Raw genomic sequence first — 24570 nt, forward strand, 5'->3', positions numbered from 1 at the left:
ATCCCTTCCAGACGTATTCCCCTACAAACCACTTTAGAAGTTGTTGCAGTACGCCTTGCTCTTGGTACAACACTTACACTTGTATCAATATATATCTCACCAAATCAGAACTGCTCGATAACTGAACTAAATGACCTTATCCTACAACTACCCTCTCCTTTCTGCCTGTTGGGCGATTTTAATGCGCATCACCAGTTATGGGGATCTTTGCAGACAGACAATCGGGGACGCATGATATAGGCTTTTCTTGTAAAGAATAATCTCACTCTGCTTAACACAGGCTCCCACACCTATGTCCATTTCCCAACAGGCTCTACCTCTGTTATAGACTTGTCGATATGCTCACCCACATTATTTCCAGACTTCGATTGGAGAGTCTCAAAAAACCCATTAAATAGTGATCATTTTCCTATAATCTGTAAGCTCTGAACAAGGACAAACTTAGCAGTAAGCAGTCGATCTAAATGGAAATTCTCAAAAGCTGACTGGAATAAATATGCATCCAGTATTACACTAGAGGATGATATTATCCAACATCACTCCATAGATAACGCCGTTAAACACAGGTGCCTCCGTAGCCAGGTGGGAAGGAGCAGCAGTGCGTAGCACACGCTTCTTCATTAGACCGGGGGTTCGAGCACGTCACTACCAAATACGGAGGATGCGAAAAGGTCAGGGAATGACCACCGCATATCCCGGAGCAATATGGCCTTAGTTGCTAATGCTCCTAAAAAAAAAAAACCACATAACCACCGTTAAACACATCACAGAAGAAATGTTGACAGCTGCTGCTACTACCATTCCTCAAACTTCAAATAAAGGATCCAAACAAAAACTATTGGTGGAATTCAGCATGTAACACTGCTAAGAGAGAGAAGAACAAGGCGTGGAATCAGTTTCGAAAGAATCCAACCACTGCTAATCCCATTATATACAAGAAACTAAAAGCCCATACCTGTTACACCCGGCGAAAAGCTAAAAAGGAATCTTGGATTCTTTTTGCTTCATCTGTCACTAAAGACACAAGTGCAGGACTAATCTGGCGGAAAATAAGATGCCTTACTGGTAAGTTTCCATCAATTCCTTCCCCAATCATCGTCTATAAAGGACAGAGATAACCCTTCCAGAGGATATTGCAAACATCCGGAATCTTTTGCTCACCATTCTGCCTCAACCGCATATGATCCAACTTTCCTAAAAGCCAAAATAATAACTGAAAAATATAAAATAAATTTCGGAACGAGGTCAGCCCTCTCTTATAATAAACCACTAACCATGTATGAATTAGAAGAATCCTTAAAAAATTCAGCCAATAGTGCACCTGGTCCAGACGGCATATACTACCTAATGTTAAAGAATCTAAATGAGCGAACTCGTTACTCTCTCCTAAAACTTTTCAACTGAATATTTGTTGCAAATTATTTTCCCATTTCCTGGAGACATTCTGTTGTTCTACCCATTCCAAAACCAGGAAAAGACCAATCAGACCCTCATAATTATAGACCAATCTCTCTTACTAGCTGTCTGGGTAAGACTCTGGAAAAAATGGTACATAGTCGCCTCACCTGGTATCTTGAAACTCAAACTACTATGAACAACGATCAGTTTGGATTTCGTAAAAACAGGTCTACCCTAGATTTTATGATAAAGGCTGAGGCAAATGTGCGAAATGCATTCATAAAGAATGAACATTTGGTCATGGTGAGCTTAGATATAGAGAAAGCTTTTGAAACCACGTGGTGTCATGGCATCCTTCGTGACTTATATGCCCTAGGACTAAGGGGACATTTACCATCATTAATTCAGAGCTTTCTCGAATATCGAACCTTTCAGGTTCGTTTTCAAAGTTCACTCTCGAAAATCTGCATACAGGAGGAAGGAGTCCCACAAGGGTCAGTCCTCAGTGCCACACTCTTCGCAGTTAGAATACACACTCTAACAACAACCATCCCGAATTCAGTAGAAACTTATCTCTATGCTGACGATCTCACCATATCCAGTTACTCGCAAAATATGTTCTCCATTGAAAGGAAACTCCAACTGTCAATAAACAAAACGCAATCGTGGATGTTACAAAATGGCTACCAACTATCTCCTCAGAAAACGTTTGCTATACACTTCTGCAAGAAACGAAAACTGCACCCTGATCCTGAATTGCACCTGGGAAATCATGCTATTCCAGTCAATGACAATATTAAATTCCTAGGTTTAATATTGGACAAGAAATTAAACTTCCTGAAACGCATACAGCATGTACGAACTATTTGTTTGAAAAAAATGAATATCCTTAGAGTTCTTTCTGCAATATCATGGGGAGCTGACCGATACTCCCTTCTTCACTTATATAAAACCATAATCCGATCCAGACTAGACTATGGTGCACCCGTATATGACTCAGCTAGAAAGTCAGCATTACAGTCCCTAAATACCATTCAACATAATGCACTTAGAATAGCTCTAGGTGCCTTCCGAACATCTCCAGTGCATAGTCTATATATTGACGCACATGAACCTCCATTATCCTTAAGGAGACAGATGCTACTGCTTACGTACGCTGCAAAACTTCGGAGTATGCCCTCACATCCTATCTGTCCTTAGCTCTTTAATCCATCTTTCATAAATTTCTACAGGAATAAACCAAATGAAAATAAACCTGCTGGAATCAGATTGAAGTATGTTGCTCAGTATTGGAGTGTCCCACTCGACAATATCCACCAAGATACCGGAGAAATAGAGCCCCCATGGTCCACTTTTAAAACTTTATGTGATGACTTTTTTCGAAAATGGGGAAAACAGGCGCTGAACAATGAAATTATACAGCAGCTACATTTAGCTCATGCATCAGCAAACAAACACTGTCTGCAAATATATACTGATGGATCCAAATCTGATACAGATGTAGGCGCTGCAGTAGTTCTTCCCACTTGTGCAATCTCTGAAAAACTTTTCGCAAGTTGCAGTATTTACACTGCTGAACTTCATGCAATAAAAATGTCTATCGAACATGTCAACAAGAGGTCTAATGAAGAGATAATAATCTATACCGATTCCTTGAGTGCAGTAACATCTTTACAACATAAATGTCCGAACTCTCACCCTATCCTGAAAGAAATCAGAGCAGAGTTAATTAATCTCACAGAGCATAACACAGATGTAAGATTCTGTTGGATTCCCGGGCATGCTGGAATCCAGGGAAATGAAAAAACAAATCAAGCAGCAAAAAATCCAGTCAACCCAGTGTCTTCACTTGCCTCGATTCCTTATATGAACTGTAAACTCATCATAAAACAGTTATGTATTGACCAATGGACATCAGTATGGGCAGCAACAGACCCATAACAAACTTTTCCAAATAAAGCAAAAGCCACAATACTGGAAATCTAGTTCGCGATTAAACAGACGAGAAGAGGTTGTCCTTGCAAGAACACACATTGGCCATTCCCATCTGACCCACCTCCATTTGTTGACAGGTGATGAACCTCCTCACTGTCGTTATTGTTCCGCTCTACTTACAGTGAAACACATTCTCCTCGAGTGTCCCTACAATCATGCTGCTCGACTAACAAATTTTAAATCGGTTTTAACCCAAAACAATTCATTAGAGATGAACCATATTCTCATTGATGATGCAAATTTATCCGATTTATTTAATTTTTTAAAACAAATTCATTTATATGAACTTATCTGACATATGACTGAAAAAAAAAAAATATATATCATTTGCAGAATTACTGTGACAGGTGCAATTTGGCCTTAGTGCCCTTGTGCCAATAAACTTCCATATAAACCAACCAACCAACCAACCAACCTAGAAGACTTCACATAACATCAGATTTTACAGAGCAGCTGATGCATATAAATCAACATTGCAGCATGCAGTATACAGTGTAGACCTGTCTAGTGCACAAACCATCATAGGACTCTGGAACATTGGAAAGCTGTGTGATGAATCATGGTATATGGCTTTTCAATCTGATAGCCATGTTAGGGTCTGGTTGATGTCTAGAGAAGATTACTTCACCAGAATGTGTTATTCAACTGTGAAGTTTGTCAAGGGTGCTGTTACTGATTCAGGGGTGTTTTGCCTGGCAACGCAAAGGTCGCGGGTTCGAATCCCTCCTCGGGCTTGAATCAGAGTAAAATGCAAAAACTTTGGGAGGTTCATTATGGCCACAGAAGCCGATGCACCAACAACTAACAAAAAAAAAAAAAAAAAACAGGGGTGTTTATGGGTTTGGGCCATTGGTCATCAATTGCAAAACAATGAATGCCATTGAAGTGCTTAACATTCTGAGTTGAACTTGTAAATTCACATTGTTAATGTACTGTAAGGAATGGCAATCAGAAAGGCAGTTTGCTCTTCCTGCACGTTGGCAGCACTGTGAGGAGGATCCCATTTCTGTTTCAGCATTATATTATGCTGTTCATTTGCATGATCTGTAGTGATTTGGTTTGAAGGTGCGTGTGTGCAGAACTTCATTGGCTTGCCCAATACCCGAGCCAGTACCTTGGCTCAGGTATTGGGCAAGGTATTGGCAAGGTATCAGTTTCAGGCCAGGCCAACAAACAATCCATAGCTGAATTGGTTACCGTGTTGAAGGAGAAATAGATCAAAATAACTGCCTTCATATTATTAAAAATTGGAGTCTACCAACAAAGATACAATTAAAGTCCAACTTGTGCAATTAAAGGCCAACACATTAAATATTGTATCAGTAAAAGGGTCTTTACAACTTGCAGGTATCTGGTTACTTTTGGCAGTATAGTGTGTATTTAATTGTTACTTCTTGCCTTTCAGATGTAAAGTTGATAATATTAAGTCTGCATCACAAAATTAAAGCAATTTCTGCTTAGCACTCTCAGCTGGGGGGTCATAAAAATAGAGCATTGGTTGGTGTCGTGTGATTAAGGTTTCTGGCTGATTTTAAGGCATTGTATTTTTGTAAAACAATATTGAATTGTAAATACATATTTATTATATAATAAAATGCGTAAATGTATATTCAAGAAAATGCAAGAAATTTAACTTAAAATTATGGAACTTTATGTATTGTATTTACATTATGTAACATTCAAGAAGGGTCTTAAATTATTTTGGTCCTTTTCACATTAGCACTGGCTATTTTCCCCCTCCTTCCCATGTAGCAATGCTTATGGACTAGCCTTTACTGGCATCAAAAGGCATCAAACTAGCCTTTACTGGCATCAAAAGGTTCAGCATTTGATCCTTTTAGCAAAATTTTCTTTAAATCTTCATAGAAACTAATTGCCTTTCCTTGAATTATTGTAGGTTTTAACAGAATTCTGTGCTGCATATTGCCCTTTATAAGCCTGTTTAACAATCTTTGTATCCCAGTCATTATTGAAGGTCTAGATTTATTTGATTTCATTTCACTTAAATGCTACCTTGCTACATTACAGCCTTGCTTGCTTCCTCCTTTATTAAAGTTTTGATAATGGTGGACTCCACTATATCAAATGGTTTGTACAGATCAATCTAATGATTTCCAGAGTGCAGTCTTTATAGAATTTCTGATTTTGTTTCAAATGACAAGCTTTGCTTTTCACCCTCTTCACATTATTATTTGCATATCTAACTCACTTATTCATTTTGGGGCCATTTTTAAAAGAACAGAAGGAATGTTGGAATGTTTTCCAGCATGTTATGACATAAAATGCTCATAAACAATATGTAAACCAAAAGTGGCTGGAAAACAAAACTAAATCAAAAATGCATTGCTGAGCAGTGCTGCTGGGTGTACAAGTAAAAGCAAATCCCTTTCAGGCATATAACAGTTCCTGAAGAGAAGTTTTATAAACAACACTTCAATAAATTTCACTTAATTAGGATCTCCAAATGGGTCCATAACACCACCGAGTGAGTGAATGTATAAAGTATATGCATGAAATTGTACTTGACAGCTTTGATATATTTTCCCCCTTATAGTGTTGAATTACCATAGCATTTTACAATATGAACACAGGAAACTTCTGCAAGTAGAAACATTTACAGAAAATCAACACAGGTATAAATTGTTCATGGGTTTACCTGCCCCAAAATAACTTTTGGGGCAATAAACCATCTCTTTTACAGTTTTTCCTCGTCACAACTTGTAAATACTTTGCAGCATTTCCAGTTTATTCAATGAGGCTTCTCATGAACTCAAACACCTGATAATGAATAGCTCCTCCCAAGGTGTTTGAAGGCACTATTCTGGGGGAATAGAGCACAATATATAAACAGCCCTTGGGTGAAGGCATCAAAAATACAGAGTGTTCTAGTGAACAAGAACTGTAGCAAGGAATATAAGCATGTCCAGCTATCCTCCATGCTCTAGCAAGAAATAGCTATATAGCTTATCAAAATACTAATGATGGTTTTTTTTTTTTTTTTTTTTTTTTTTTCAGTTTAAAAGAGAGACATAAACGAAACATTTTTTAATTTCAGTGTTACAGAAACACTGAAATATATGTAAACCAGAAGTTGCTGGAAAACAATATATATGTGTATATATATATATATATATATATATATGTTATGTAATTTATATTTTGGATGGAAGGCATTTCAGGCATTAAGGGCTAACAGTGCTGCCTAGCAATTTGGTGTGCTAGCAGATGCCAGTTCACCTGAAGTACAGTAGTATTTACCTGCTGTCATTGTGGATGGCGGTTGGTATGAGAAAGAGTGCTTATCGGACCGTGTTCAAAATTAATAGGTTGCTGGGGTGCCATCTGGCCTATTTTGCTGGACTGGCAGCAATTATAATTTATCTAAATCTGGATGTTCCAAACTGTGAACATAGAATAGTGCTATCTGTGTTACGGATGGGTAAATTGTAATTTTTGGATATTAACAGATATCATAATTGAATTAAATAGCTGTGTTCATATGGAATTTGATGAATTGCAGTTACATATTATCCTGTTCTGTATGTAATATCCCAGAAAATATGCTGGGTGCATTAGTAAAGCTAAAAGCCAATTTAATTAAGAGTAATATGCCTGTTAAATTCATCAAATTTCTTATGAACGCAGCTGTTTCATATGAACGCAGCTGTTTAAGCCAACTTAATCCAACATCACCCTGACATTAATCTAAATTGGGTCACAGAATGCCTTTAGCCCCATTAGTTTATTGCACTCAGACAAGGCTCATTGACTGACCTCACTGTAACCCGGATGTCCAAATTTAAGCCCTAAAACAACTTAAAATGGCATTCACTTTAGAATCTCCAACTGACCCCGTCAGATTAATCTGTCTACTACCCCCCCCCCCCTTTTTTTTTATTATCTATCCATCCTGCTACATTTTTCACCCATTAACTTAAGCAGGCTATTTCCCAGCATATTTTTCTGGAGAATTATTTGACATCAGTAAGACCATATCACAAATATACACATTACCACCACTGGATTCATGTAATAATCAAAATATAAATTCCAATGCACCGTCAGGATAAAAATCACCACACCGGGAGGATGAAAATATATATATAGTTGTCACTAGGCATAAGTCGGCTGTTATGCTGTAGAAAGGTTATACCAGTCCTTGCCCAGTGGATAACATTACAAATTAGTATTAATATTGCATTATAATTTATTTTTAAAATTGTATTATAATTTCATTTTATTGTTCTATATAATTTCATTTTATTCTTCTATGTATTTACCTCTAATCCCACCCACCTCAAAAATACCCTTCTGGAACTTTTACAAGTTTAATAGTTACTATCTAAATTACCCGTTCATATCCAAAAAATGCCATTCACCCAGATTTAGATAAATTATAATTGCCGCCAGACCAGCAAAATAGGCCATATGGCACCCCAGCAACCTATAAATTTTGAACACAGTCTGACAAGTACCCTTTTTTATGAAAACCCCAAACATGAGAGGTATTAGAACCTATAGTACTTAGTACCATGCTTGGGTTGTAGGTTGAGAAGATGAAAGAAGATATTTGTTGGCATTAGACTTGAGCTTCTGTAGACTGTAATTTTAAGGAAATACATTCGAAGGAAGGTTTTTGGCGGGTGCAGCAAAAGCCCCGACTTCTTTGCACTATATTGCTAATACTAATATTTAATAGCAGTCAGTTTGCATTCAATAATGTGACTTGAATTCTATAGTGTGACTTATTTTTTCCTGAGAGAGAGGAGTTTGTGAGGGAGGAAAAATAAAGAGAGAGAATTCATATAATCTGTTGAGAAACTTATAAATTTGCATTTCTTTAAAATTCAGATTCAGTGACATTTAATTTATGAGTTTTGCTTTTTAAATAAACTATTAAACCAAAGTTTTTCATCTATCCTCCATTGCTGTCAGATAATTTGTATTAATATTAATCACCTTCAGACACGGATTCAGTTTTGACAATCTTAACTGAAGCTGGTCTCAGGGTTTTAAGACTCTGCATGATTTCATTGATTTTTTGCCTTCTTTTTTACTTGGTCCACACAGCTAAAACTCCTAATACCTATCAACAAAACTGTTTACTTTGATCTCTTCATTGAAAGTTCCAGACATCTCTGTTAGTTATTGCAGAAACACGAAAATTTCAGGATCAAGTTATGTTTATTCTCAATAATTATATGCACTTGCTGAAAATCATATGAAAATTAGTGGCACCTCTCATATGAAGTTTTTGAAATGCACTCAGTTAATGGACCAACTTTTTACCCTGTTACCTGAGTGTGCATGTGAGGAACAAAACTCACTGGCATACCTGGGTTATGGGTTAAATATTCAGGCAAGCAGCAGCAGTAGTTATCTTATATATATTTCCAGTTGCTTTTAAATTTCTTTATAAATGTAATTAACACATTCACTGTCTCCTATGATCAGTCTCCTCCACTCCAAGTGCAAAAATATCTGGGGTCAAGTCTTGTTTAGCCCCGTTGGGGGTGGAGAAGGAGGAGGAGTTATAGACTTTTCTTTGCACTATGCCCAATTAATAAGTTTTGGACAAAGATTGCTGAACAAAAAAAAAAAAAAAATTTACATATATATATATATATATATATATATAATTTTTCTTTCTTCCATTTTGCAAACCAGATGAAAATAGTTCTTAAAATGAAGTTGTTTTTCATTGATGAAAATTCACCACGATGTATATAGCTTCACATGTTAGTGAATGTGTTAAAGCAGCCTGCTGATTATTACTTACTCATACTGCAGTGTGTATTGCCATATTCATTAAAATGTGCAGGTTTGCAAAAACGTTTTGCATATTCTTGTGTCTTCTAGAATTTTTAGAGCTATTTAAAAATTTACCAATTTCTGCTTTCTAGAAATCGGCAGAGATGTATAAATAAGTAAACGTATATGGATAACCTATATATATTTTCATAAAAAAGTATATTTTTTTTACACAGGGACTTCCAGGACCACCTGGCCCTTCTGGCTTACCTGGTGAAGATGGAGACAAGGTAGGTTATATGTAGTAAGATTAATAAATTATAAAAATGAAATTCGTATTACTTATAAATTTCATTCTTACATGATATTTCATCATCAATGACAATGTTATTGGCATACAGTAGAACATAACAATTACTCTATCAGGTGTCTAATATAATGTAAAAGATGCTTTATCTAGTATTTTATCTAGTATTTTAGACCGGGGTTCGAGCCCGTGACTACCAAATACGGAGGATGCAGAAAGGGCAGGGAATGACCACCACATATCTCTGGAGCAATATGGCCTTAGTTGCTAATGCTCCTAAAAACCAAATAACAACAACAACTGCGAGAAGGCAATGCCTCCCCTACTATATGCTCGCCCTCCTGGGGAATTCGTTCCCAAGGAGGAACAGAAAATTAGAGTAAGGTGAAGAGGGAGAAAAGGACTAAAGAGGAGGAGGATTCTCCCGGCCCAGGGGAGGGAGCCCCAGTCCAGGATAAATTGTTAGGGAGAAAAAATAATAAATAAAATGAGGGTGGGTGAGAGGTTGCTACGCTGTCCTGGGGAGCACCAGGCCAGGGCAGAATGTGAGAATAAAAAAAAAAAAAAAAAAAAAACACCCTTTAAATCTCCATCACAGAAAGGAAGACAGCAACGATCAGGTGCCAGCAACAGGTAGATAGAAAGAAAAAAAAAAAGAAAAACTAAAAAAAAAAAAAAAAAAAAAACATTTAAAAAAAAATTTTTTTTTTTTTAAAATGGTTTTTCATCCTGAACGGGACAGAAAGGGAAAGAGTAGCAGGAGGGTGCTATTGCTACTTCGGATCTAGGAACTAGACCCAGACCCAGAGCAGAATGTGAAGAGAGAAAGAGAGAAAAAAAAAACGAAAGAAAATAAAAATTTATCAGCTCAAGTTCTAGTCAGGTTTACATGTCTGCATCTGGTGAAAACTTCCTTAGCAAATGTTTGGAAGGCCCTCAGGTTGTCAGTTGTCATAATAAGTTGGTCAATATGGCTAGGGTCAAGGTTTGTCACAATAGTTTTCACTTGTGCTCGCTGCTCTTCATATTGAGTGCTGTCGAAGATTGTATGGAACCAGTTCTCTTTTTCCCCACATCTGCATCGATCCGTGTTTTAGAGTCCCAGCTGAAATGTTCAGGTTTATTTTATTATCATTTCTTTTTTACTTTTTCTCGAATGCAGCAAATGTCTGCTAATAATAGAAGAGCATAGGAAACTTTTCTATATGTAAGTTCATTATTTTTTATAAATTTTGTGTGAATGTTATATGCTGTAGTCAGAGAAAGTTGTATGGCCATTTTTATTAACAGAACCAATTTTTGCCAAACAGAAGTTAAGAAGTTAGGATATATAATATAATTAGGGTATATAAATAAGAAATACTTGCCCTCAGGACCTAATAGCTCAGAATGTTGAAATATTTAGTGGAAGGAAAGTAAAGAGTAAATGTGTTTGAAGACTATAAATTTGTATTTGGGTTATCTGGAAGCATAATTTCCCATCTATGCTAAACAATGGTCCTGGACATGCTGAATAACAACATAACATGCAGCATAATAGCTCCCAGATAAACCAAGTATGAACTTTTAGTCTTCTTTCTTCTGCTAAATATTTCAATGTTCTGAGCTGTTGGGCTCCTCAGGGCAGAATGTCTATTTCTATCATAATTTCTTAAATTGCCATACATCTGTTATTGACTGCAGCACTTCATATTTAGACAAAACATATAAATAATAATGAATGTCTACCTATTGCAAGCTCTGTCTTTGCAGTACAGTGCAAGGTTGACTTGCACTGTACTGCAATCTTGCCTGTAACTGAATGTATTCTTAACACTAGAAAATATGAAAAAGCCATTATACTTATATACTCTGGTTGAAAGATATATATATTTATTTATAAATTGCCCAGACTTTCTCATAGAATATGAACACTTATATCCCAATGAATTTACACTTAAAAAAACAAAACAAATTTTCTGGACCTCACTATTACAATAGATAACTGCAGTGTAACTATCAACCTGTACAACAAATGTGACAAATTTAATTTTAATGTTTGCCAACCTCACAAAGTGGCAATCCAACAGATTTAAAGGAGTGCATGCCAACATTATCCTAGCTCAATGCATTAGGATAGCAACCATCTGTAACAATATCTTCATCGTCAGATGGAGAAACATCACATGGCATAAATGAATTTGGTCTGTCCTGTTTTTACATATATACTTGTTACACATGCTGCACTATATCATATATTTATTTGCTTTGCACAATTATAGAAGACACATCTATCCCCACCCATTGTTTTGGGTGGCTGCTCTTCCTGTTCTTTTGATTGCACCTGTGGTCTGTACTTTGCTAAAAAGGCAGTAACATTATTGTTGCTCTTTCAAACAAATGTCCTTTCATAAGGTCTAATGCTAAGCTTTTCAAGAACTTTCTTCTTACCATATTAAGATTACTTTCATTGCCATAGTACAGCATTGGGGCATTTACACTTGCCATATTCAGTAATGTAAGAAACAGAGCCATTGGCCAGTGATTTGCTGCATGCCGCACTAATTAGTTAAATGCTTTCGGTCAACTGTGTTGATGCCACTTTTCAACATGTAGTCTAATATTATGTGTGGCTTTTGGGTCTCTTTGTCAACAGTGCCTGCTTGTTTTTTTTTTTTATCATATGATGTGAGCAATACACGAAGGAAGCAGTTTTTTCCTGCTTCCTTAGTGTATCATAGCCATGGGGTCCAACTGGAGAGTATGGCACCATCATAATATCCAAGCCCAAGGCGGGATTCAAACCCGCGACCTTTGGTTTGCCAGGCAGGCACTTTACCCACCCAGCTAGCCCGGTCGGCTTTTGACTGTTACATAAAAATTATGAGATTTGTGTCATATTCTTTTGAAAACCATATTCTTTTGAAATCCCCTTTTTCCTCTAGTGTGGCAGAAATTCCACGTGTCTGTCTTTTCTTCTTTCTCAGAAACCCGAGACATGTCAGGTTCTTTTCCAAGAGTCTTGCCATTGGATAACTGGTGTACTAGTTCTACATAGTAACATGTCTCTTGAAATCAAAATTAAGATGTGTCACTCTGATAAATAATCTTTTATTTCAGTTTAATGGCATCTGTAGCACTTTTTGGATTGGTGTGCCCATACTTGGTTTAAGGAAAGTACAGAATGTTTTAGTGATAGTTACCTATAGTGAAACTTCTTATCTGATTAATATTCTGGATGAATTAAAATCCTTACTGAAAGTACTGATTAAAGGGTTTTTTTTTTTTTTTTTTTTTTTCATCCAGTAGCTTTCACTTTTTCAGATGATGTTTACTTGCAGCATTCACTTAAGTAACCATTCTCATACATTATATTTTGATGGATCATTTTTCCTTATGACCTGGAATCATTTTTCCTTATGACCTGGAATCATTTTTCCTTATGACCTGGAATCATTTTTCCTTATGACCATTACAAAATATTATAACTCTGCTTTTAATAACAACAGAACTCTTTTCAGTTCTTTCAGTTTTTAATAGCAACAGAAATCTTTTCAGCAGATGATTTCATTAATTTTATTTTATTCGTAATTTTTTGTCATAATCCTGTTCTACTTTGAAGTTCATGCAGATATTTATTTTATTAGGTAAATTTTATAAATTAATTCTAGTAATAAATTTATTTTTTAGAATAGAGATGTAACTTTGTTTTTGGTTAGATTTTAGAATTTAGTTAGATTGTTATACACAATGAAAAACACTAACAGTTACAGAATACACTAAATTATAAAGCATGTGTCTAATGAATGGCAGCACCTGGAACATCAGGTCAAATCTGCTGTGTTTCACTGTGGTGATAGAGGATATGCCTGTGGTAGAAAAACAGAACTAAACATGAAAGAAACAATTTCAGGTTAAATTAGGGATTCAAACTAAAGGAAATTTTGTTTAGAGTTAGATTTTTTTTAAAAAATGGGGAGGAACCATTTACAATGTTCTTGTTTATACTCCGGCACGACCACCAGGTCAGTGGAGTTTACAATAAATCAATCAATACAAATGTTAATCATATTTAGCAGTCACGGGCTTGAACCCTGGTCCACTCAAAGAGTGTGTGCTACTGCACTCGTGCTCCCGACCACTCAGGAACCTGAAATAGTTAACCACTCAACTGTTTGCAAGAAAAGGAATTATACAGAAAATTGCACAATCTTAAACAAATAGTTATACAAACCGTTTGTATCAAAAAAATTATACAGAGAATTTTCAAAATTATACAGATGAAAAATATATAAAATTATAGAGATACAGATATACAAAAATGTACTGAATTATACAAATATACAAATAATTATACAAAGAAATTATTACCTATTCAGAAAAACAAAGGGGGCGGGGTGGATTAACCATTAAAAGTGTCCAATCAGTACAAGACATGAACAGGTGTTCACACAATAAATTTTACAAGATAATGACAAATTATATTATTGTTCATGAGATTTCATAAGTTGTAATTAAAATCATATAAGCAATAATATATTTCACAGTAAAAAATATGGAGCAAACAAGTTGAGATGAATGTTACAGTTTATACAATTTGTGCCACCAGGCTGATAATAACAAGTAAGTTTTTGGATGCTTAAAATTAAGAATTAACAAATTTAGGGTAGAGGCTTAGTGAAGTTCTGAAAGAATTTAGGAATTATGAATAAATTTAAGAAAGTTAAGTATAGCTATTGATCGATAAATGCAAAATGGGTTTATAATTCAGACAATAATTGTCATCTGGATCAGTATGGACAACTTAGACTTAAACTTTCGACATGGGAATGGTGATATGCCCAATTAGTAGCCTTACTGTGTGTGTGCGCAACTGTGACTGTTCTGAGCCTCCCAAAATCCATTGTGGCAGATATCATCAAAGATGGTAGACCAGGTAATATCTAAAATGGTCAGAATCTATAAACTCATGGAATATGTTCATAGGTTCAAAGTCCAAAGATAGTAATTTGCACCTCATGCATCATTAGCATTAGTAGAGGCATATGATGCAAGAAAGCAAGCTTATGCAGTGGCGCCTCCATAGCCAGGTGGGAAGGAGCAGCAGTGCGTAGCACACGCTTCTTGATTAGACCAGGGTTCGAGCCCATCACCACCAAATACGGAGGATGCGGAAAGGTCAGGGAATGACCACCGCATATCCCGGAGCAATATGGCCTTAGTTGCTAATGCTCCTAAAAATCAAATAACAAACAACAAACTTATGCAGCATCAGCCAAAAAAAAAAAAAAAAAAAAAAAACCCCACTCCCATTTCATCCCTCCATTCATTCGAAATACCTGTCCAGCTGAGCCTTAAATTTATTTAGGCTATCAACTTCCACACAAGGGATGGAAGTCTGTTCCACCAACCAACTACCTGCTGGCTAAAGGCAAAATCATATGTAGAAAACATCACAGACCAGGTTGAAGGCAGCAGGAATATCCATCAGTACATTAGACATCCATAAGTAGAATAGCATAAACCCAATGACACACTCATTATGTTCAATGCAGCAGGAATATCCATCAGTACATTAGACATCCCTAAGTAGAATAGCATAAACCCAATGTCACACTCATTGTGAAATAGCATTTGAAGTGATGCCATTCCTGATGTTTATGGAGTCTATAACAGTGGCAGAAGGGATTATGAAGTGGCAGATCTAATTGTTTTGTCCTGATGAATATGTTGAGGTGTGGAGATGGCCCAAATAGTACTTCCTGTTGAAGTGAATCATCTTGACCATGAAGTTTGGTAGAGAAGTGTTCTGACTACTAAAGGGTTGTTTCAACTGGTTCAAACTTGGTCTATTGCTGGTAGTGCCTCAAAAACACAGATATAACCTACTTGTTTGGGACAGTTTAGCACTACATACATTGTAGCAGTATTACAGAAATGGGCTGTGTTAGCTTCAGCACAACACACTCGGTGTCATATTCCCATGGTCATACAGAACTAGTTTGCAGACAGTGACATCAAAAAGTTAGGCTGTTTGGCTCAGATCCCAAACCTCTAACCCCAATTTAACACCCATGGGAAGAAATGCAGCACTCATTAGGCTTCAGCCAAAACGCTCCTCTTGAAAGCCTCTGGCAGCTGCTTTGTAGGAGGGTTAGAGGTCAGCTCTGGCCAACACTTATTGGAAGTTGATAGAATATGTACCCATGAGGATTGAGCTTGTATGACAACCTCATACAGGTGACCTTAAACTATTATGAATTAGGTTTTTGAAATAAAAGCCCTTTTTTGCAACTCTCTCTCTCTCTCTCTCTCTCTCTCTCTCTCTCTCTCTCTCTCTCTCTCTCTCTCTCTCTCTGTGTGTGTGTGTGTGTGTGTGTGTGTGTGTGTGTGTGTGTGTGTGTGTGTGTGTGTGTGTGTGTGTGTGTGTGTGTGTGTGTGTGTGTGCGTGCGCGCGCGCGCGCGCGCGCAAATACTTTGGTAATATAACATGTAGGTTAGGTTTTGAAAAAATCCATGTAATTTGGAAATTTTTATTTGCCGGCCTACTTGTTTCCTTGAATGAAGTGAAGAAATTTGGAAATTCACCAAATTAATTGTAAAAATAATCTTGGTTGCACAGACTACATTGTAGCAGCCACAAAAATTGCATTGTCCCATTTTAAAATAATAATCTTTATTGCACAGACCCAACAACCTCTGAATAACAAAGTCTAATAAGTAGTTCCTAGCATCATCACATAGAGGCAATAACTTGAAATGTAGTATGGTTATAAGTAACTTCTTTTGATGAAATATTTAAGTACTTTTCCATGTTAAGGATATACTTCAATTTTTATACCCTTATAATTTAGTAATTCATTATTTTTTCTATAAATAAATTGTCATTTTTTGACGAGCACTATTCTTCTTATAAACTTGAAAACTCAGTTATTTCCTTCACTAGTTTTAATCAGCATATAATGAAAATATCTGAAGAATATTTTCAATAATTTAAAAAATATATTCTTTAATATATTAGAAAAATAATAAAGTATTTCATAGAGTCACTCTATGAAATACTTTAATTTATAATAGAATAATTATTAATTATTATTAATGACATACAAAAATGGGAATGGCCATGAGCAATTACCCTGTGTATTCCCTTGCATCATTTTGCTGATATGGATACTAAAATATATGGCTGCCAGTATTATTTCGAGAGTATATCTAATCAATCTTCTTCTTCTTCAGTGTATCAGCCTTTTGGCTAGTGTACCCCCTTTGATGAACTGTCTCCATTTCTCACAGTCTTGTGCTAGGTGTCACTTCTGCATAGCTCCAAAGCCCAGTTTCCTTCAGAATTTTATTTATGGTGGTGTTTCTTGGTCTTCCTTGTTTTCTTTTCTTGGTATTTTGCCTTCCAGCATGTCCAGTGACATCCCTCTATTCCTCATGGTATGTCTGATCCATTGTAGCCATTGTCTTCTAATTCTTCTTAGCAATTCTCTTTCTTCTCCTACACGTTGTAAAACCATGTTATTACTCATCTTTTCTGTCCAGTTAATCTTTTCCATTCTCTGCCAGCACCAGATTTCAAACTCTTCTAGTTTTTTCAAATTGGTTTTGTTTAGCATCCATGCCTCTGCTGAATACAATGTAGTTGACCAAATGTATGTTTCTATAATCCTTTTTCTTAGATCTAGTGACATATTTCTTTGGCTTAGTAAAGAAATTTTTACCTCTAAATGCTTGTTTTGCCATTTTAATTCTTGAGCCGATTTCATTGTGGCAAGATGCATCTTGTGTTATAATCTGTCCTAGGTATTTAAATTTTGTAACCTGCTCTATTTTTTCACCATCAATTTCACCGTGAAATATTATTTCACTTTCATGGTTAACTGTTTTTGCATATTGGATAAAATTCTTGGGCTACCTGTAAGGATTACCTAATCATCTGCAAACTGAATTGTGCTATGCATTCTTCCACTTATCTTTATACCTAACTTTTTACCATCACATGCTTCTTTCACTATTAATTCTGCAAATATATTAAATAAACCTGGGGGAAAGCAGGCATCATTGCCTCACTCCTTCCCTATTTTTGCTGTTTCTGTCAATTCTCCATTTAACCTGATGATGGCCTTTCCCTTTTATAAAAGTTAAATATTAGCCTAATTAATCTTTGTGGACACCCATGTTTTCTAGTAGAGGAAAAAGTTCATTGTAAATTACCATGTCAAATCCTTTTGCATTGCAAATAAAGCACACATACAGATTCCTGTCATTATTTAGCAGTCTTTCACCTAAGAATCTTAAAATTCCTATTTCTTCTCTTGTAGATAAGTTCTTTCTAAATCCACATTGTGTGTCCTCTAAATATTGTTCAATGTAACATTCTATTTGTATTTTTATGATATTTAACAGAATTTTTGATGCATGTGATATGAGGCTGATGGTTCTGTGGTCTTTGCATTTGGTTGGTGCAAATTGTTTTTGGGTATTGGTACTATGACATTTGTACAATGTTCTTCTGGCCATTTTCTTTCACTATATGCTTTCGAAATCAGTTCAGATAGTGATTGCTCGATTTGGTCTCTACTGTTCTTTATTAATTCTGCTGTAATATTATCCATACCAGGAGTTTGTTGTTAGGAAGTAACTTGAAAGCTAAACTAAATTCTTCTTTTAATATTTGATCTTCTAATAAATTTTGTTGTTCTTCTTTCTCATCGTCATGTCTCCCTGTCTCTTGTTGTTCTTTTTGTGTCTAGAATGGCATTATATTTTTCATTTCTGATTGCCCTGGAGCAAATTCCATTACATTTTCTTGTTATTTCTTTGATTTTCTTGAAGGCACTATGAGTTTGTCCATATTGTATTAAGGTTTCCCTTTCTTGGCATTATTCTGTCCACCATTTATCTTTTGCTTTTCTGCATTCTCTATTAATTTCATTCTTGAGTGCATGGTAATAATAGGAGTGTGCTATAGGCCTAATGACTCTGATGAGTATAATAAGGAACTGTACAGGGAAATAGAGTGGGCCAGTAAATCAGAGAGTCTTATAATGGGAGATTTTAATTTCCCAGATATTGACTGGAATTTGGGGGCTGGTTACTCACACACTAGCAGGGCTTTTGTGGATTTATTGGATGATTGTTTTCTACATCAGCATGTTCGGGAGGCAACTAGAGGGAGTAATACTCTTGATTTCATTATCAGCAGTGATTCTTCATGCATTAAGAATCTGCAGATAAATGAACCACTAGGTGGCAGTGATCACAGTGTTCTGAAGTGGGAGTTACTCAAAGAGGTAACTACCATTAGGGGTAAAGGGAAGGGTTATTGCTTTCGTAAAGGCGACTACGATGGACTGAGACAGTATTTAAATTCTATACAGTGGGACCAACTGATGATGTTACCAACAGCAAATTCAAAATGGGAAGCATTCAAAGAACATATCTTGGAAGCTACTAGGCTTTACATACCAACTAAGAAATATTGTTCAAGGTTTAGGCCAAAATGGATGTCAGATGAACTAATGAGGCATATGGCAGAGAAGAAAAATGCATGGGATACTTACAAATTAACACATGACACAGAAGCCTATGATAGATACAAGTTGATATGCAACCAAGTTACAAAGGAGGTTAGGCAGGCGAAGGCAGATTACGAGAAATCCTTGGCAAGGGATGCAAAGAAAAACAGCAAAGAGTTCTTTACTTATGTAAACTATAGAAGGAAGGGGATGAATCAGATTGGTCCACTTGATATTGATGGGTCAACTGTTGATGATCTTGCTCAGGTAGCTAACAAACTAAATGAATATTTTGCATCGACATTCACACATGAGGAGTTATTCAGCAAGGGGAATGCTAGAGGTGTATTCAACTCTAGCAGTAAGCTACAGAATCTTGAAATAACTGGGAGTAAAGTGGAGGAGAAACTGTTGAAGATAAACACAAGAAAGGCACCTGGGGTGGATGGGATCTATCCAGTTATATTAAAGGAAGCAGCAAAGGAAGTAAGCAAACCCTTAGCCATAATTATGAGAGCTTCCTTGGACTCAGGGGAGGTACCCATAGACTGGAAATGTGCAAATGTGACCCCAATTCACAAAGGAGGATCAAAGGCTGACACAAGTAACTATAGACCTGTGAGCTTAACTTCTGTTCCAGGAAAATTAATGGAGGCACTGGTTAAAGAAGCACTGCAGGATCATTTAGACAAGACTTCAGTTATAGCTCAGACACAGCATGGTTTTGTTAAGGGGAAGTCTTGCCTGACCAACTTGATTGGATACTATGATGCAGTCACAAAAGAACTGGATGCAGGGAATAACTTTGATATTATATACTTGGATCTTAGAAAGGCTTTTGATACTGTTGCACATGGAAGACTGATACACAAATTGGAGCAGTGTGACATTGGAGGCAAATTGCTGCTATGGATAAAGGGGTGGTTGAGTGGGAGAAGACAGAGAGTGGTAATCAATGGACACTGCTCATCGTGGACTAATGTTATTAGTGGAGTCCCTCAGGGCTCAGTGTTGGGTCCATTATTGTTTTCTGTATTTATAAATGATATTGATGATGGTATATCAAGCTTAATGTCCAAGTTTGCAGATGATACAAAGGTTGGCAGGGTTGTCAAGGACACTACTGACACTACACTGCTGCAACAGGATCTGGAAAGGTTGAGCAGATGGGCTGAGAGGTGGCAAATGAAGTTTAACATTGACAAATGTAAAGTACTACACATGGGAAACAGCAACCCCAGGGCAACGTATCAACTCTGTGGTACTACACTGACAGTGGTAGAGAATGAAAGGGACTTGGGGGTGATTGTGCAGGCAGATATGAAGTTCTCTGAGCAGTGCAGACGGGCTGCAAGAGTAGCTCATGGAGTATTGTCAATGATATACAGGAATTTTTCCAGCAGGGATAAGGAGGTGATTATTCCATTGTATAAGGCAATGGTCAGGCCACACCTAGAGTACTGTATACAGGTCTGGAGGCCTCATTTCAAGAAGGATGTAGAGCTGCTTGCACGAGTACAGAGAAGGGCAACAAGATTAGTGAATGGAACAAAGGGGTGCTCTTACGAGGAAAGGCTTAAGTTTTGCAAATTACAGTGTCTGGAGACTAGGCACCAGCGAGGTGATCTGATAGAGGTGTATAAAGCCTTGAATGGTTTAAGCATGCTCAATGCTGATGGGATTCTTCCTCTAGCTCAGAAAAATCACCTGAGAGGGCATAAATTCAAATTGAGGAAAGACAGATGTAGGATAGACGTGCGGAAATTTGCCTTTAGCCAGCGGGTGGTTGGTTGGTGGAACAGACTGCCATCCCTTGTGGTGGAGGTTGATAGCCTAAATAAGTTTAAGGCTCAGCTGGACAGGTGTTTTGAACGAACAGAGGGGTGAAGTGGAAGTGGGTTTTTTTTTTTTTTTTGGCTGATGCTGCATAAGCTTGCTTTCTTGCATCAAATGCCTCTACTAATGCTAATGCTAATGCTATTTTTCCATCTTTGTTTTCATACTTTTAAAGGTTCTTTTTTGATCCATCTTTCGAAGGATGTCTTCTGTTATCCATGGTTTTCTTTTCACCTTGTTTCCATTTCATGGAACTTTTTGAGCTGCTTTATTTTTAGTTCCTTTAATGCTATTCCACATCTGGTCAATATTGTTTATCATATTGACGGGCTAACTGATATCTACAAGAATCTCCAGGATTTTTTCATGAATTGCCAGTTACTCTAAGTCTTTCTTGATTTCTCATCATTGGTTTTCTTGCAAAAATAAAAGGTAATAGAGTGGTTTCCTCTTATCCGTCATCATAGTGGCACTTGGAACCAATTGTTGGCGACTACAAATCTTTTTTGACTACAGAAATCAATTAGTCATTGTCTCATCAAATTTCTTGATCCTATCCTGAAATCTCCAACAATGTTTCCATCTCTTTTGTCATCCACAACTGCATTCCAGTCACCCATTATAATTATATTATCATTTGATTTTGTTTTTCTGAGAAGTTCTTCCAATTGTTCATAGGTCTCTTCTACTGTATGTTCATTGCTGTTTGATGTAGGCATGTATACTAGTATTATTACAATATCATTGGAGCTACTGCAAGATGAGTCATTATAATCCTGTTACTGATTGTTTTCACATCTGTCAAGCATGATGAAAAACGTTTTGACATAATAATTGCAATACCTCCCTGACCTTTGTCACTTTCTGAATGTATTATTTTGCATTCTCTGCTGCAGAATAGTCCTACATCTTTCTATCAGGTTTTGGCCAGACTATCTAGTTTATTCCTTTTCATCTCTCTCTCTTTTAATATTCTCTATTTTTTCCATCTGTAGCATAGTGCATACATTCCATGTTCCAATTCCAAAACAGGGATTTCACTTTCTGACGGCCTGGAAAGCCCTGCTGGGCCTGACATCACCTTGCCTATATGCGCATTGTTGATCTCAGAATTGCCAGTTACTCCAATTCTTTCTTGATTGCTCATCATTGGTTTTCCTGGGAAAAGAAAAGGTAATGGGGTGGTTTCCCCTTGCCTTCCCTGCAGGTAGTAGTAACCTTCACTGACTGAGGCTGTGGTTGCTGTCATTGGCTATTTAAGCTCTTCTGCCACAAAACATGTCTCCCAACCTTTCATGTTTGTGACCACCATGCAAGCCCAATTTTCATAACGTGTTGAATACGACCTTGCATTGTCTCCTGTCTCTCGTTGGCATCTGACCTAGTTCCTGCTAGGGTTATAACCCAACCTTCTGCTAGGTTGCTCAGGTCCCAGAGTTCACCGGCTTGGAGTGAGAGTGGTATTGGGATGGAGAGGCCAGCTGATTTTTATAGAGAAATCATATGTTGCACATGCACATCCCTTTGAACCCCTAGTAAGTGAATTTAGTAAATATTTACTTACTAGATCCACAAAATCAAAATTTTTCAGCTGAACCTATTTAACTGAAAATATGCTCATTGACAACAGCTATATTAGCAGATGAAAAGCAAATAACATAATATATATCATGTAAACACATGCAATATAGAACTTTTAAATTGCATCAATTATTTTGTTTAATGATTTGAAGAGGCCAGCATAGTAACACAAATTTTCTATATTGATCTATTAACTCCTTTTAAAAAGCTACTCTCATGTTTTTTTTTAAAGGAGATTTTGTTATTCATGTTGCCTGGCTGTTAAAAGGTTACAAAAGGTGTCATCAAATACAATGAAAAGAGTGGGCATGAAGTGGACATTTCCAACATTTATTATAATTTTTATAATTATTTATTATCATTATGGCTATTATTATATTATATTATGTAATTATACCTAATTACATAATCTAATAATTGTAGATTTCTTCCATAGTAAAGTGTGATTCAAAATTTTCCCAATCAAATACCAACAATTAAAATTTAATTCTTTTAAATTTTAATTGTTTTAAATGTTAAAAGAATTAAATTTTAATTGTTGGTATTGGATTGGGAAAATTTTGAATCACACTTTACTATGGAAGAAATCCACACTTTAAAACTTATAAATTTATCCAAATTTGACAATAAGAAAAAGAAAAAAATACTATATAGTATGTTTAGAGTATTTCTTTGAAGATATTTTTAATGCTTTAAGAATCTATTGGGTTTTCATTATATTATTAATTTATTTTAATAAATAAATTTTTAATTAATATATTAAAGAAGTTTTTGTTATTCATATTCCCTGGCTGTCAAAAGCCTTTCTTATTAATTAATTTCTTATTTATTAATAACATTTCCTTATTAATTATTCTGAGTTTTAGCATTATTAATTTCCCAGTTTCAATATTTTAAAATATATTCAAAATTTTAATTTTAGCTGCTCTTTTAGATAATTTTTTAGGCACCTGTATTTCTTTTAAGCCATTGGAATTTGATGTGTAAAATGGATATTGATTTTTCAGAAATGCCATTGGATTATAATTCATTAAATGCAAATGCCTTTCTGAGTTTGTTTTTAACTTTAACCATTGTTCGGTGTTAGTAATATGTTATTCTTCAAATAGACATGCTTCAATTAAATTTTTCATTTAGTGTCAAATGAACCTTGGAATAAAGCAAAAAAGTAATTTATTGCTACTTATATATTTTATTCATTATTTATTACAAGTAAAATTCTAGATTAACTGTAACATTACAGATAATTTAGCATTAGCATTAGTAGAGGCATTTGATGCAAGAAAGCAAGCCTTTTGGCAGCATCAGCCAAAAAAATTAAAGTAAAATAAATAAATAAAAAATAACCACTTCCACTTCACCTCTCTGTTCGTTCGAAATACCTGTCCAGCCGAGCCTTAAACTTATTTAGGCTATCAACTTCCACGACAAGGGATGGAAGTCTGTTCCACCTACCAACCACCCGCTGGCTAAAGGCAAATTTCCGCACATCTATCCTACATCTGTCTTTCCTCAATTTGAATTTATGCCCTCTCAGGTGATTATTCTGAGCAAGAGGAAGAATCCCATCAGCATTGAGATTGCTCAAACCATTCAAGGCTTTGTACACCTCTATCAGATCACCTCGCTGGTGCCTAGTCTCCAGACACTGTAATTCGCAAAACTTAAGCCTTTCTTCGTAAGAGCACCCCTTTGTTCCATTCACTAATCTTGTTGCCCTTCTCTGTACTCGTTCCAGCAGCTCTACATCCTTCTTGAAATGAGGCCTCCAGGCCTGTATACAGTACTCTAGGTGTGGCCTGACCATTGCCTTATACAAGGGAATAATCACCTCCTTATCCCTGCTAGAAAAATTCCTATATATCATTGACAATACACCATGAGCTACTCTTGCAGCCCGTCTGCACTGCTCAGAGAACTTCATATCTGCCTCCACAACCACCCCCAGGTCCCTTTCATTCTCTACCACTGTCAGTGTAGTACCACAGAGTTGATACGTTGCTCTGGGGTTGCTGTTTCCCATATGTAGTACTTTACATTTGTCAATGTTAAACTTCATTTGCCACCTCTCAATCCATCTGCTCAACCTTTCCAGATCCTGTTGCAGCAGCATAGTGTCAGTAGTGTCCTTGACAACCCTGCCAACCTTCGTATCATCTGCAAACTTGGACATTAAGCTTGATATACCATCATCAATATCAT

The 24570-nt window shown here is 36.3% G+C and overlaps 1 protein-coding gene across 1 annotated transcript in view; it reads left to right on the forward strand.

The window, feature by feature from the left end:
* LOC150089465 (uncharacterized) overlaps window positions 1–24570 on the forward strand; it is a 1372165-nt gene that overhangs the window by 890489 nt on the left and 457106 nt on the right. The window contains exon 41 of the mRNA XM_090389992.1: window positions 9381–9434. Within this exon, the coding sequence (XP_090246118.1) occupies window positions 9381–9434 (54 nt within the window). The remainder of the gene's footprint in view (window positions 1–9380; window positions 9435–24570) is intronic.

The sequence above is a fragment of the Mastigoproctus giganteus genome, chromosome 2 (assembly GCF_048544385.1).
Source record: "Mastigoproctus giganteus isolate SK-2022 chromosome 2, ASM4854438v1, whole genome shotgun sequence".
Lineage (NCBI taxonomy): Eukaryota > Metazoa > Arthropoda > Arachnida > Uropygi > Thelyphonidae > Mastigoproctus > Mastigoproctus giganteus.